We start from the raw sequence: 15,295 nt of genomic DNA, 5'->3' as shown, positions 1-15,295 counted from the left end.
ACAGGCGCCCGCCACAACGCCCGGCTATTTTTTGATTGCAGCCATCATTGTTGTTTGGCGGGTCCGGGCTGGATTCGAACCCACCACCTTAGGTATGTGGCTGGCACCTTAGCCACTTGAGCCACAGGCACCGAGCCGAGATTTCAAATTCTTAAGCAAAACATTAACAATTCAGGCATTAGGCTCAGCGCCTATAGCTCAAGCACCTAAGGCGCCAGCCACATACACCAGAGCTAGTGGGTTCGAATTCAGCCCAGGCCTGTCAAACAACAATGACAACTCCAATCAAAAAATACCCAGGTGTTGGGAGACACCTGTGGCTTAAAGGAGTAAGGCGCCAGCCCCATATGCTGGAGGTGGCAGGTTCAAACCCAGCCCTGGCCAAAAACTGCAAAAAAACAAAACCAAAAAAAAAAAAAAAATACCAGGTGTTGTGGCAGGCACCTGTAGTCCCAGCTACTTGGGAGGCTGAGACAAGAGAATCACTTAAGCCCAGGAGTTGGAGGTTGCTGTGAGCTGTGATACCACAGTACTCTACCCAGGGCCACAGCTCAAGGCTCTGTCTCAAAAAAAAAATAATAATAATTTAGACATTAGAAGGCACATGACATGAAAAGAAAATTTTCACAAAAGAATTGAAACTAGTAAAGTAACATACAACCTAATTATAGTAAAGAAATATGAATAAAAACAAACAAGTACCATTTTATACTAATTACTTTTTAAATTAAATTTTTAAATTACAATACCTGCTGCTGCTAAGATTGAAATCATGTACTGTACTCATACATTTCTGATAGCAGAGTAAATTTGGTACAATCTTTTAAAAAGGTAATATGGCAGCATGTTTTCAAAACAAAATGATTATACACTTTGATTTGATTAATATCATTCCTGGGAGCTCATCTCAAGAAAAAACAGAAACTTCCTAATGTTCATCAATGTATTTCAATAAAAATAAACTACCATCTACTGGATGGATGCTTAAAGGAAAAAAATATGATAAGACACAGTCTCTTAATTTGTGAGTAAAGGGTACTTTCACTTACAAATTATAAAGAGTATATAGAGTTGGGGAAAAGAGAAAGTGCTTAAGATAGTAATAATGAAATGAAAGTAAAACATAACATTTTATCTGTTATGGTTCAATCATATTGTATACTTATGTACAAGAGGAAGCAATGCACATTAAGAAATAAAAATGGGGGGCTTGGTGCCCATAGCACAGTGGTTACAGCACCAGCCACATACACTGAAGGTGGCGAGTCTGAACTGGGCCTGAGCCAGCTAAACGACAACAACTGCAACAAAAAATAGCCGGGCATTGTGGCGGGTGCTTTGAGACTTTTCTCAAAAAACAAATAAATAAATAAAAATTAAAAATAAAATAAAAATGATGATCTTCTGGGATAGTGGAATTGGGAGATACATTTTTCCTTATATGCATTTTACTTAGTTATAATTTATTTGCACATCATTGTGGTAAATTTTTCATTGTCCTATGAAGATGTTCAGAATATATGAATAAACATTGAATTATGTAGGCTACATAATATCAGTGTTATTATCAAATGAAACTAAGATCCAAGTATATTGTTTAAAATTAATTCAATTTTTAGCAAGTCCAAGTGGTTATCACCCTCTTCACACAGTTGCCTATCTTAACAGTTGACTTGCTACATACACAGTCTGGTCCTCACACATACATTCATGTACCATTGGTTTCCAAACAAGATGGCTGGAAATTAGCCCTCTTCCTCGTTCACAGGCTGTGATTAAGGCTATAGTTACTCTGACCTAGCCCTCTCTCTCTTATTTCCATTTTTTCTTTAAGTGTCTAACCCCTCACTAGAAAGGTTCATGAGTAAAGTCTTCAGCTGCGACCCAATTCTGAGCGAGCATGCAGACAGACAGAGGCTGTAGGTGGCCCCTCCACACATGGGGAGCTGGGTTACCAGAGTTCTTTCAGCAGTGCAGGCACAGAAGTAGGGAAGAGCAGCTTGGGATCCCTCATCTCAAGATCCTAGCTTAGGGTACAATGGGAGTACATAAACAAGGGAAGTAGTACAAGGGTAATCACAAGTGTGGATCCTGGAGTTCCTCTCTGGTTTTGAATTCTGACCTCCCAGTAAGTCCCAGTGTAGTCATCTGTAAAATGCTGACTGTAATTATCCCTTACCTCATAGTCAACTGTAGGACTGAGATAAAGCATAACACAGGACCTGGTTCATGGTAAATGTTCAATAAATAGCAATGCAGCTATTATTATTTCTGTTCTTATTGAGAAGAGGACTTCTGGAACAGCCCTGTTCTCTGTAACAGGCCCATGCTCATAGAAGGGAGGCATCCAAACATCTTATGGGTCTCAGTAGCAAAGGGCAGGCCCTATCAGCAATTTCCTCTATGCGTTCTCTACAACCTGCCCCCTCACCTCTCCTTTGCCTGTTAAGCACAACACTCCACAGGGATACTAAAGGCTGCCAGTAGCAGGTGGTTATTGATGCCATCACAATTATATATCCAAAATTTTAGCCATGTAACCAAACTGGACACCCCAGAACAGCCCACACTGGAAGTTTCTAAGTCTGACTCATAGCCAATTTTGCCAAGCTACAGGACCTTGTTCTGAGTTCACACTTTCTACCCTTGGCTAACATGGTCTCTAAATAGGTCGTGACTACTCTGAATCATCAACATCTAGTTTGCTTATATTTTTCTATGTCCCCTTCATGACATACACATTCAGAGTTTATTTAAGGGCCTATCTTCACTAGAATGCAACAATTTGGGAGATACAAGTTACAGCTGACATAAAACACAATTATAAAATCTCAATAAGCACAGGTCTTACTCAAGAAGAGTTCTTGATGGTTTGAGATATCCTCTGAGAATTTTACACTACAGCCCAGCACCTAATTCCCAAGCTCTTGTCTAATCACATTACATTTCACTTCAGGGCCCAGTGGAGTTCCCTTTAGCTCTCAAGATCCCAGAAAAAACAGTGCCTTTTCCCCCAAGGTACTCTAACTACAGACAGGACCAACCAATTTTTTTCAATTGTTCAACCCACAACAACTTCAGTGTTAAGTTTCCAAGAACTGTGGATCATCTTTTGTGGACATATATGATTTTCATATACATAGATTTCTACTTCGTTTTCCTAATTTTCTAATTTCAAATTAGTGAAAATGTCATGGACTTGATTTTGTAACTACTGGTTGATCTGGTTTTCCTAGTTCCTATGTCACCCTTAATTTCTCCCATGCTGCCATTCATCTTGCTAGAATACAAATCATACATATATCCCTACAAGGACAAAATTCAGTCTCTCTAGTGTGACACACCAGCTTCTTATTGATTTATGTGTTGCTCACCTCTCCATCAGTAATTCTTAAGGTAACCCCCAGCATCATGCCAAACATTTTTAATTCCCTACTATGTTCGGGCAGCCCAATATGCCCCAGACATAAGGAGTTCCATGCAGACCAATAATATCAAATACAGGAAATTAACATAATCTACTTGGTCCCAGAATACAGATATGCTTTATATAAGCACTAAGTCTCCCTTGTATTCTCCTTGACCTGTTTTTTTTCCTCTCATTCTCAAGGACAGATCTTAAGAACAAATACCCTTTGCCCCAGATATCCAGAAACAGTCCATGAATTCAATTACCCATCATCTGTCACTTGCAATGTATTAAATAGTTACCAGATAATGTACTCAGGCCACAAGCACCACACCGCAGGCAGCAGTCTGGCCCTCCAGGAATGCTTCTTTGGCTCTCTGATTGATGGTCCCCATACTGTGTTTCAAAAATCTCTTTGCTATTTAAATAAACTTGGGGACTCCACTGAGGCTCTTATTTTTCTTAACATATAATATCTCTCCTTTAGGCCACTTCTCTAAGTGACAATGCTGCTTTCAGCTATAGGACCTTGTTCTGAGTTCACACTTTCTATCCTTAGATAACATGGTCTCTAAATAGGTTGTGACTACTCTGACTCAAGGTCATCAACATCTAGTTCACTCGTATTTAGTTCAGCTTCTATAGCAAACCTTTGACTATAATGAAAGGTAACATTGGCAAAGTGCAGACAGGAGAAAGGGATGTAATCTATCATCCTATTCTTGAAAATGTCATCTAGGAGCAGTCTGCCTACAAGGCTTATACATTTTCATAAACGAAGCTACTCTACTCAGTTATGGAGAGAAGAAATGACAGATGGAAACTAAATGGCAAATTATTCCTTTCGATCTAGAAAAAATGTCTCATATGGAAAAATAACATACTGACATTTTAAATCAGTATCCTGTGCAGTGTCAAATGATCCCAGTGCTAGGATCCACCGAATGTGGCATCCCTGATGAAATCATCCCTAAAAAAGTAAAACTGATAACCAGTTCCCATTTATAAATAGGTTACAGCTTCCTATGAGGTCCAGGCATAAATAGCTACCTACAAGATCTATTTCCCATAAAAATGCCCTCAGTTTCCATTTGAATCTTTCCTTTCCTAAGTTAAGTAAAATTGCTCATTTCTACTATTCCTGTAATCTGCACTCAAATGGTCACGCCACACATTCATTTACAGTGGAAATGTATTCATACTTTCTGACCTTTTCTTCATCTATTCGTGTGATTCCTGCTCTTGAAAAGAAGTGACATCTTGGCGGCAACAGAGAAAAACCAAAAACCTGAATCTGCTATGGTGGGGGGGTAGGTATACTAAGCAAGTATACTATGGCCATCTACAGAAAGATAATAATGCAAGGTGGAGGATGCACTGAGTGGCTTTGCCACACTCATGGAGCCCCTCCCCAGTGGATTTGCTGGTGTTTAGTGCCATGAAAACTGGACCTGAACTTCTTGTTACACTATTAGCACACATAAGGTCATGCCCCAGTGTGGATCCTTCAGTGATATATAAAACTGAATTGAATGGCTAGGCACCTGTTGCTCAGTGAGTAGGGTGCATGACACATACACTGAGGGTGGCAGGTTTGAGTCTGACCTGGGCCTGCTAAACAATGACAATTGAAACCAAAAAATAGCCAGGCATTGTGGTGGGCACCTGTAATCCCAGCTACTTGGGAGGTCAAGGCAAGATAAGTATTTAAGCCCAAGAGTTTGAGGTTGCTCTGAGCTGTGATGCCATGGCACTCCACCTAGGATGACATAGTGAGACTGTCTCAAAAAAAAAAAAAAAAAAAAAAACTGAATTGAAGCTAAAGGTTTGTCCATAGTCTCTACACTAGTAGGACTTCTCTCCAGTGTGAATTTGCTGGGAGTTGCCCCAGAATGTTTTGGCACACCCCTTGCATACATAGAGTTGCCTTCTCCTTTAGTGCTGAACAAAAAGTAGAATTAAGGCTAAAGGCTTTGATACACTCCTTAAACTGATATGGCTTTTCTCCAGTGTAGTTTCTCCACTGCTGAAAAATATATAATACAATAATAGAAGTTCCCTCACAATAAAGACTGGATGTGGTAGGAGGCAAGAAGCCAGCATCCCAGCACTCACAACCACGGATGCACCTCATACCGTCTCTGGACAAACCACCCTGAAGACCTAGACCCCAGGACTCTTCCCCCCGCTTCCAGATGAGAACATCAGTGGCTCTGGAAAATGGAGACTGTGCCAGGGACTAAGGACAAATCAGGGAGACAGAGAATGTAGTGGGAGCCCATCATAAGGAAAACAGACCCACACAGACTAAAATTAACATAAGAAAAAGCAATAGCTAATACTGAGCATATAATAGGTGCCAAATACAAATACTACCTTTCATTGCTGTCCCCATTTTATAAATAAGAAACCTGAAACAAAGCCACATAACTAATAACCAGCACTCATCTCCCAAGTGTGTGCTCTTAAGTACTCTGCTTCTGAGATACAGTGTTGAACAGACAAGTGCTCCTTTCTAAAGAGCAAACTTAATTAACAAGGGAAAACTAAACTCAAAGCAAGAGGAGAGAAGAAAATAATAAAGATTAGAGAGAAAAATAAAATAAAATAGAGGCTAGGAAAACACTAGAGAAAATAAAATCAAAACTTGGTTATTTGGAATGATCAACTATTAAGAAAGCTTTATCTAGGCTGACCAAAAAAGAGAAAGACGAACCAGAAGTGAAACCAGAAGTGAAACGAGGGAATATCACTAAAGAATAACAGACAGTGACGGAATGGTATGAGTAACAGTGTACCAAGGAACAGACAACTCAGATGAAATGGACAAATTCCTGGAAAGACACAAACTACCTTAACTGACTAGAAAATCAGAATACATTTATGAGACTGAAGAAGTAATTTTAAAACTTCCTACAAACAAAACCCCAGGCTCAGAGGTCTTCACTGTGAATTCTATAGAACATTTAAAGATTTATATATATATTTTTTGAGACAGAGCCTCAAGCTGTCCCCTGTGTAGAGTGCTGTGGCATCACAGCTCACAGCAACCTCCAACTCCTGGGCTCAAGCGAGTCTCCTGCCTCAGCCTCCCACGTAGCTGGGACCACAGGCGCCCACCACGACACCAGGCTATTTTTTTATTGCAGCCGTCATTGCTGCTTGGCGGGCCCAGGCTGGATTCGAATCTGCCACCTTAGATGTGTGTGTCTGGCGCCTTAGCCACTCGTGCCACAGGCTCCAAGCCACATTTAAAGATTTAATACTAATTGTTTGCAAACTCTTTCAAAAATAAAAGAAAAGGGGCCAGGCACAGTGGCTCATGACTGTAATCCCAGCACTTTGGGAAGCAGAGAGAGGCGAAGGTCCAAGGATTGCTTATGAAGCAAAATCTCATCTCTATGAATAAAATGTTTTAAAATTAGCCAATCATGGAGGTATACACCTGCAGTCCCAGTTACTCAGGAGGCCAAGGTGGGAGGCTCACCTGAGCTCAGGTGTTCAAGGCAGCAGCAGCGAGTTGTGATCACACCACTACATTCTCTAGGCCTGAGTGACGAAGTAAGAACTAGTCTCTCAAGAAAAGAAAAACAAGAAGAAATACTTAACGCACTATACTCTGATACCAAAATAAGATAAAGATACCACAAGAAAACTACAAATTAATATTTTAGGAATATAAATGCAAAAATCTGAAAATTAATAGTAGCAGGCCAACTCTAAGCAATATGTAAAAGGACTATATATCATCACCATTTGTAAATGAGTCAAACAATGAAAAGTGGGGTTCAACACACAAAAATTAATAATACCATATTAATAAGATAACAGACAGGAACCACGTATCTACCTTAGTAGTCACAGAACCTCATTTCACAAACTGACACTATTCATAAAAACTCAACAAATTAGAAACTTCCACAACCTGATAAAGGTTGCAGAAAACCACAGCTAACATCATACTTGATGGTAAAGAACTGAATGTTTTGCCCCTAAGATCAGGAATAAGAATGTCTACTCTTGCAACTTTTACTCAACATTGTGCTGAAAGTTCTAGCCAGAGTAATTAGGCAAGAAAAAAAAATAAAACACATTCGAATTAGGAAGGAAGAAATAAGACTATCTCTATTTGCATAATTTTGTATATAGGCCAGCTATGGTGCCTCATGCCTATAATCCAAGCACAGTGGGAGATCCCTTGGGCTCAGGAGTTTGAGACCAGCCTGAGCCAGAGTAAGACCCCTGTCTCTACTAAAAATAGAAAAATTAGTCAGTCATTCTGGCAGGATTCTATACTCCCAGCTACTCTGGATGCTGAGAAAGGAGGATCCCTTGAATCCAGGAGTTTGAGGTTGCTGTGAGCTAGGCTGATGCCACAGCAAGAGACAGACACTGGGCAAAAGAGAGACATTGTCTCAAAAAAAAAAAAACTGTATATAGAAAATATGAATGAACTCCATCAAAACTGAAAACTTTGTACCTCAAGGGACATTGAGAAAGTGAAGACAATCCACTGAACAGGATAAAATATTTGCAAATCATGTATCTGATAAGGATACGGTGTCCAGAATGTCAGAACTCCTAAAACACAAAAATAAAAGGACCCCCCAAGTAGTCTTATTTTAAAATGTACAGAATTTTAACAGACATTTCTCCAAAAAGCATACACAAATCCCCAATAAACACATGAAAAACATGTGTTTTTCACATTGCTCAACACGATTAGTCATTAAGGAAATGACAGTCAAAACCACAGTGAGATTCCACTCCACACCACCAAGATGGCTATAATCAAAAACACAGCTAGTAAGTTTTGGTGAGAATGTGGAACCCCAAACTTTGCAGGAAAAATTAAAATGGTTCAGCCACTTTGGAAGAATTTTGGCGCTCCTTAAAATGTTAAAGAGTTATCCTATGACCCAGAAAGTATGGATATTGTGTGACTGTATAAGTATCAAATATCCACAAGAGACAAATCTATAAACAGAACGTAAGTAGGTGATTACCTAAAACTCAGAGTTGAGGAGGGAGATAGAGAGCGACTGCTAATGGATATGGATTTCTTTTGAGGGTAACCTAAAAGTAGATGCATGTATGACTCTGTAAATACTCCAAATACCACTGCACTTATATTTTATACCAGTAAATTGTATTGTTTATGAATTATACCTCCATCAATGTGTTTAAAAAAGACATGAGACCCTGCTTTGTGCATGAAAACAAGTAACTTTAATACAATGAAAACATTAATTCAATAGAAATTGAACGGCTTACAAAGAACATGTGCATTTGACAGCATTTAAGGAGGCTCTTAAATCCACTCCTTACTTGAAAAGCTGATATTTGAAGGTCAAGAATTAAGCCTTTGTTCTGTCTTTCCAGCAACGATGATTTGGAAGAATTTTTAATTTTATTGCACGCGATATTAGTTTAGCTAAGTAAGTAAATCTTCTTAGTTTTGAGAAGTATCCTACAAGAAAAAAAAATCACAGTAAACTGTAAGCTATCTTAGACTATTTCAATATAAAATTTAATATATTAATTCTCATGAAAAGCAAAAATAAGTTTTTCTACTTGTTCTACTGGTTAGTGAACAATGTCATACTGTACAGAATTTACTGATTTGTAAAACTAGGAGAAACTAGAAAAACTGATCGCATAAAACTAATAAAGTATTTAGGAAAAATTTTCTGCAAATCCCCAAGAGATAAAAGCATCCCAGTATGTGGAGGGTGTTGTACACTACAGTTTAAAAGGATAGAAAACAATGAATAACAGACTAGTCAGTCAAGAATCCCAGTTTATTCCATGATGCTAGGCTCAGAAAACACACACCTTTCATCTTTATAAATGAAGGCTAAGAAAGAGATAAAAATGAAGAAGCCACCCACCTCCCCCTTTTGCTTAACTCACCAGTGACGCCTGATCTACGGTCTCGCCTGTTCAGGGCTCCCTGCGGATGAGTGTACCATGGCTCTTTCCCTTGCTCCAGATGAAAGATCAGATCTGGTTTAGAAGTGTGGGGTGCTTCGGGAAGAGAAGAAAACACATGATGATAAGCAGAGCCACAGGAGTCAATTTCCACCTATGGCTGTAAGATCAAGCTGGGGAGGTAAAATTCCCGGGTAGGCTGCATAAGAGGTACAGGAGTAGACTGGGAAGAAGCCTCAGGACAGTGCTCATAAGGAAATCTGAAATACCCTGGGAGACAGAATTCTATTTAAAAGGAAATAAGATTTCTTACCCTCTCTCAGAGGATAGAAAATTCCCACTGTGGGATAAAGACACATGACTCCTAAGAACTACTCCCAGAATGAGACAAACAGGCTGAGTTCTCTCAAAATAATTTGGAGGTTCAATACCAGGCCATAGGGGTACCAAGATATAGTTCAAGCCCTGTTGTACCCACAGAATCATCTCTAGGGCAGGTTGGAAAAGAGGGTAGCTTTTATGGTGGGAAAAGAAGTAACACCCTTTGGAAGTCAACAGACTACAGGGTTTTCCATACCTAGCAACTTTTGAGATTGTTATGTGGGGTCAGCTAATAATTGTAAGAGAGCCATTTAACTTCTAAGGGCCCAGGCAGAAACCAGCAACAGAGAGGTCTTACCTACGAAGGCCACAGACTCATAGTTGTCCAGCATCACATCCTTGTACAAGGCCTTCTGATCAGGATTCAGGCTGGCCCATTCCTTCTTAGTGAAGTACACGGCCACATCCTCAAAAGTCACTGACTCCTGAAACAACAAGTTCCTGCTTTCTCAGAGCTCATCACTTTGGTGATGATCAAAATTGTCAATGAGTGGCCTGGGAAGAGCACCTACAATGATATATATTCAGTCCTGGGTCCTTCATGTGCCTGATGAGCTTTTGTGTGAAATTTAGAAGGTGTGTAAGAGAACACAGAATTAAAGGCTGATAGCATACTTTTCTAGTGAGAACAAAGTATATCTCCACTGTGAGATGTAACCTCCACATAGACCCTGAACCTGCTATATAGGTGGGCTTAGGCCTAAGCATAAAAATACACACGTGGAAGGAAACTACCCCTAGACATGGCTGTCACATTAACCCTAAGCCCATCCCCACTTTGTAAATATCCCAGTGATTATTTGGATGACACATTACTGTCATCTCCCAATTCTATTTTCATCTCACTCCTTCCTTCATGCTTATTTCCATGGCCACTACCCCCATAGCTCTCAGATCTGTCAGTGATCTCCCACCCCACCTTCATGTGGAGATGGTGAGATTAGAGAGATATAGGAAAATACTACATGCTTGGGAAAGGCTAGAGTCTAGGCCAGGCATCCTCAAACTGCAGCCCGCCTAGGACATTTATCCAACCCGCTGGGTGTTTTTGCCACCGCTGCCTGTCCTGCTTAGCAGCCAACTTGTCCTGGGGCCCACAGTCTGGCCCTCCAATGGTCTGAAGGACAGTGAATTGGCCCCCTGTTTAAAAAGTTTGAGGACCCCTGGTCTAGGCCAACTTGGTGCAGAGGCCTAAGACAGGCCTAAAAAGGCAGCAACTGACAGATTTTAAGCCCAGGAGTTTAGCTCTATATTTCAGAAATAGAGCACCAGAGGAAATGGTCTTTTTTTCTTTTCTGTTTTTATAGACAGTTTCACTTTGTCACCCTCAGTAGAGTGCTGGGGCATCACAGCTCACAGCAACCTCCAGCTCTTGGGTGTAAGCAATTCTCTTGCCTCAGCCTCCCGAGAAGCTGGGACTACAGACGCCCTCCACAATGCCTGGCTATTTTTTTGTTGTAGTTTGGCTGAAGCCAGGATTGAACCCACCACCCTCAGTATATGGGGCTGGCGCCCTACTCACTGAGCCACAGGCGCCACCCTAGAGGAAATGGTCTTAACCTGGAGTGCAGAAATTATCTTTTCCAATCCTGTTTTGGACATTTTTTTCATTTATAAAACAAAACTGTAAGATAAATTACAAGTAACCCACCAACCTCTTTCCTGGACAAAATAAATAAGAGCAGGGGAGTATGTGGGTGGCAGAAAAATTGGATTGGAAAGGGTTAAAGAAGCTATGGGCCAGGTGCTAAAAAAAGTTTTGTCAATTATTTTTTTAATATACTTTTAACCTACCCTGAAGGAAAGCCTCTCATGTTATATTATGCTGCAAAAATATTTTACTCCCTGACCAACAGTGGATGTCATGGGATACTGGTTCAAAGACAGAAAATCAGACCAATGGAACTGAATAGGGAGTTCAAAAACAGACACAGATGTACAAAGTCAACAAATTTATGACAAGTAACTGCTGTAAGTCAGTGGGTAAAAGATTTTTTAGCAAATGGTCCTGAATCAAATGGATTATCTGTAGTAAGGGTGTGTAGGGGGAAGAATTCTGACACATCTCATACCCTTAATATGAAATAAATCAAAGACCTAAGTAAAAAGTTAAAACAAATATACTCAAGGCTGGGCACAGTGGTTCATGCCTATAATCCTAGCACCTGGGAGGCTGAGGCAGGTGGATGAGCCCCCAGGTTTGAGGCCAGCCGGAGCCAGAGTGAGGCCTTGTCTCTAAAAATGGCTGGGTGTAGTGTACAATCCCTTGAAGTCCCAGATATCTGGGAGGCTGAGGCAAGAGAACTGCATGAGCCCAAGAGGTTGCTGTGAGCTATGATGCCACACTACACTATGGAGGACTATCTCAAAAAAAAGAAAATACTTGAAAAGTATCTTTATGACCTTTGAGTAAGACAACAAATCAATATACTGAACTTTGTTAAAAATAAGAATGTCTGTCTCTGAAAGGACATCAAGAAAGTGAAAAAGCAAGCCACTGACTGGGAGTAGATATTTTATAGTCCACATATCTGACAAAGGAATTATATCCATAATAAGGAGCCACTACAACTTAGCTGGGGAAAAGTACACAGTATAATTTAAAAACAGGAAAAATATCTAAACAGGGAGTTCACATAAGAGGGTATTCACATAGCCAATAAGCATGAATGGTGTTACCACTGCTTACTAGGGAGGAGAAAAAATTTAAAACCCTAACGAGATACTACAAACAAATGACAAGTGTTGGTAAGAATGTGGAGCAACTCCACACTACTGATTTAAGTACAAAATGGAAAAAACCTTTTGAAAAAATGTTGGACAACATCTATTAAAACCAATCAGTGTACACCCTATGATCTAGCCATTTCACTGCTACAGACAAGCCCAAAAGAATGAGTGCCTATGTCCACCAAAAGACAGGAATGTTCACTGCCTTCTTATTCCCTGTTCTCCAAAATAGGAAGCAACCGAAATTTCATCTGTAGTAGAATGAATAAAACATGGTATGATTATATAATGGAAAACCATTCAGCAATGATTAGTTTTCCATTTTATAATTATAATGGGTGAAGTCCACAGATGTAATACTGAGCAAAAGGAGGCAGATACGAAAGAGTACAAGGATTCCATTTATATGAAGTTCAAGAACAAACAAGGCTAATCTATGGTGACAGAAGTTAGAATAGTGGTTAAATTTGGGGTGGTAGACTGCTTGGGAGGGGGCATGAAGAGAACTTTATGGTACTAATCTATGTCTTGATATGAATTACGGCCATAAAGGTGTACAAATTTCTAAAAAGTAAGCAATACAGTTACGTGTTTTATATATATACAAGTTAAACCTAAATGAGTAATTTATACATCTACACATGCATATATACATTATGTTTTATGTTTATATGTACATGCATACATATACCTATATATAGATGTACGTGTATATTCATTCATCTATATGTACAGAGATAGAGGAAATTCACCTCACCTGGGGCATGGCTATTAAGGACACAGCTGCCATCTGACTTCTTTTATTCCTTTGGGTAAAAGTCTCAAGAGCTGAAGATAAAGAAAGAAATTATCAGTGTCAATAACTCTACTGATAACACCATGACTCCTACATACCATCTCTGACACATCCTCTTTTGAAGGCTATGTAAACTATGATTCATCAGTTGTTTCTCAGGGATAATTCTTGTCTCATACAGAGGAGACAGGGGGCATATAGGGGAATACAGAAAGGAAGGAGAAATAATCCAAGGAATGTGTGCTGAGAAAATAAACTGAGAAAATGGTATAATTTTCAAAAAAGAAAAGGAAACTAGGGCTAATAATGGACAGAATGTTATGAGCTAAAAAGAAAGCTGGAATTCCAGACAGTTAAGATTCCTGGAATCCATACAGTAAAGCCAGGAATGAGTTGTATACAAGAAATCCATCAAATACTGTAAGATCTCCGCATCTGTTTTTCGTCCTAGGCTTCTTAATATTAGGACAGGGCAGTTTCCATGACTGAAATAACAAAAGTCAAACAATTTGAAAATAATTTATTAGGAATATTTTGAAGACTCCTTCTGTTTTCCCCCTAAATACAACATACTCATTTAATTTTATTACAGTGTTGGGGGTAGGGAGTGAGAAAGAAAACACTACCATATTCAAAGGAATCCATCAGTTTTATGGCATATCCCAAATATTCCATGTTCCAAATATTATGAGGAAGCAGCAATTTCATTTCTGAACTAGTTCTAACTCTCATTCTGTGATTAGTTCATCATTAGAATAAGCTTTCTGCCTTTCAAAAGAATTAATCAATGTGTATGCATTAAACACAACATCCAAAATACACATGGCAGCCATCAGTTAGATTAGACATATTTTACACGCACATAAACACATGTAAGTGCATGTACTCATAAGCATTAAAAACAGCTTCCATTTCAACTTCGTATCTGCAGTTTGTCATATGTCTCAGGGTCCTACCACAGCATCAGACGAAAGATTTCACAGTGCACTGTTCCTCCCTCCACTGACCCTTCTTAGTGAATCCAGAAATCCATTCAGGAAGGTAGAGGAAACTCAAACTGTCAGGAAAACAGCTATTAGGCTGAAAAACACATCTTGGAAGTTACAAGGAATATAGCAAGTAAAAATAGTATTTATAAGTATAAACAGAAGAACTCTAAAAGAAACAATTATACTAGTAAAGCTGCTGAATTCAGGGATGGTGTGTGTCCAGGAGTAACAACAACAGTGATCCATACTGAGTAAACAGGTAACCCTTGTACTTGTGTACTTCAATTCTCTAAAATCATGATACCGTCATTATACCATAATCAATGTCCTTTACAATGCATACTTTACTAGATTTACATATGAAACAAAAGCACATAAGCAAAAAGGTCTGATATATACTGTTGACAATCTGTGAATAGCAAATCATAGAGACGCAGAACTGCAACAGAGGCCACCATACAAAACACAGAACGCTACCTCCTACTTACCTGTGGGGAAACCATATGGAGTTGAAACAAGAGTAACAGGCCGGGAGGGAGAGCAAACACAACCCAACATAATTCACTAATGGAAGGGACCAAATGTTTAATCTGACTGATTACAAACTCTGACAATTACACCATGACAATGGAGTCAGAGAACATAATGAGAAACTTATAACAGAAAAGCAAGTCAAAAAATCTTCCCGTTATCCCTAGTACTGTACACAGAAAACTGCTGTTAAACTCTGGACACACATTGTATGCTTGACAGATATAACTCAGGAAATTTTAGATGTAACATTCTTATGAGGCTCGGAACCCATAGCTCAGCTGTTACAGCACCGGCCACATACACCAAAGGTGGTGGGTTCGAGTCTGGCCTGAGCCAGCCAAACAACAATGATAACTACAATGCCACGGCACTATACCGAGGGCAATATAGTGAGGCTCTTGTCTAAAAAAAAAAAAAAAATTAGTCCACATCCCAGGCATCCCTATGCTCTAATATGTGAACTCAGTAGGCTCCACCTTTGGGGGAAAGGCAGGGGAGGGGGAGGAGTGGGGGGAGGGGCGAAGG

The 15,295-nt window shown here is 39.6% G+C and overlaps 1 protein-coding gene across 1 annotated transcript in view; it reads right to left on the bottom strand.

The window, feature by feature from the left end:
- The window catches only part of FAM198A (family with sequence similarity 198 member A), a 104,930-nt gene extending 91,713 nt beyond the window's left edge, over positions 1–13,217 (bottom strand). The window contains exons 1-2 of the mRNA XM_012807991.2: positions 13,209–13,217; positions 10,024–10,146 (exon numbers count right to left, since the gene is read on the bottom strand). Coding sequence (XP_012663445.2) covers positions 10,024–10,146; positions 13,209–13,217 — 132 coding nt within the window. The remainder of the gene's footprint in view (positions 1–10,023; positions 10,147–13,208) is intronic.
- Between the last annotated feature and the right edge of the window lie 2,078 nt (positions 13,218–15,295).

The sequence above is a fragment of the Otolemur garnettii genome, unplaced genomic scaffold, assembly GCF_000181295.1.
Source record: "Otolemur garnettii isolate 467f Iridium unplaced genomic scaffold, OtoGar3 scaffold00082, whole genome shotgun sequence".
Classification (NCBI taxonomy): Eukaryota; Metazoa; Chordata; class Mammalia; order Primates; family Galagidae; genus Otolemur; species Otolemur garnettii.
The sequence above is the reverse complement of the archived record's forward strand: the minus strand, read 5'-3'. Positions and strand labels throughout refer to the sequence as shown.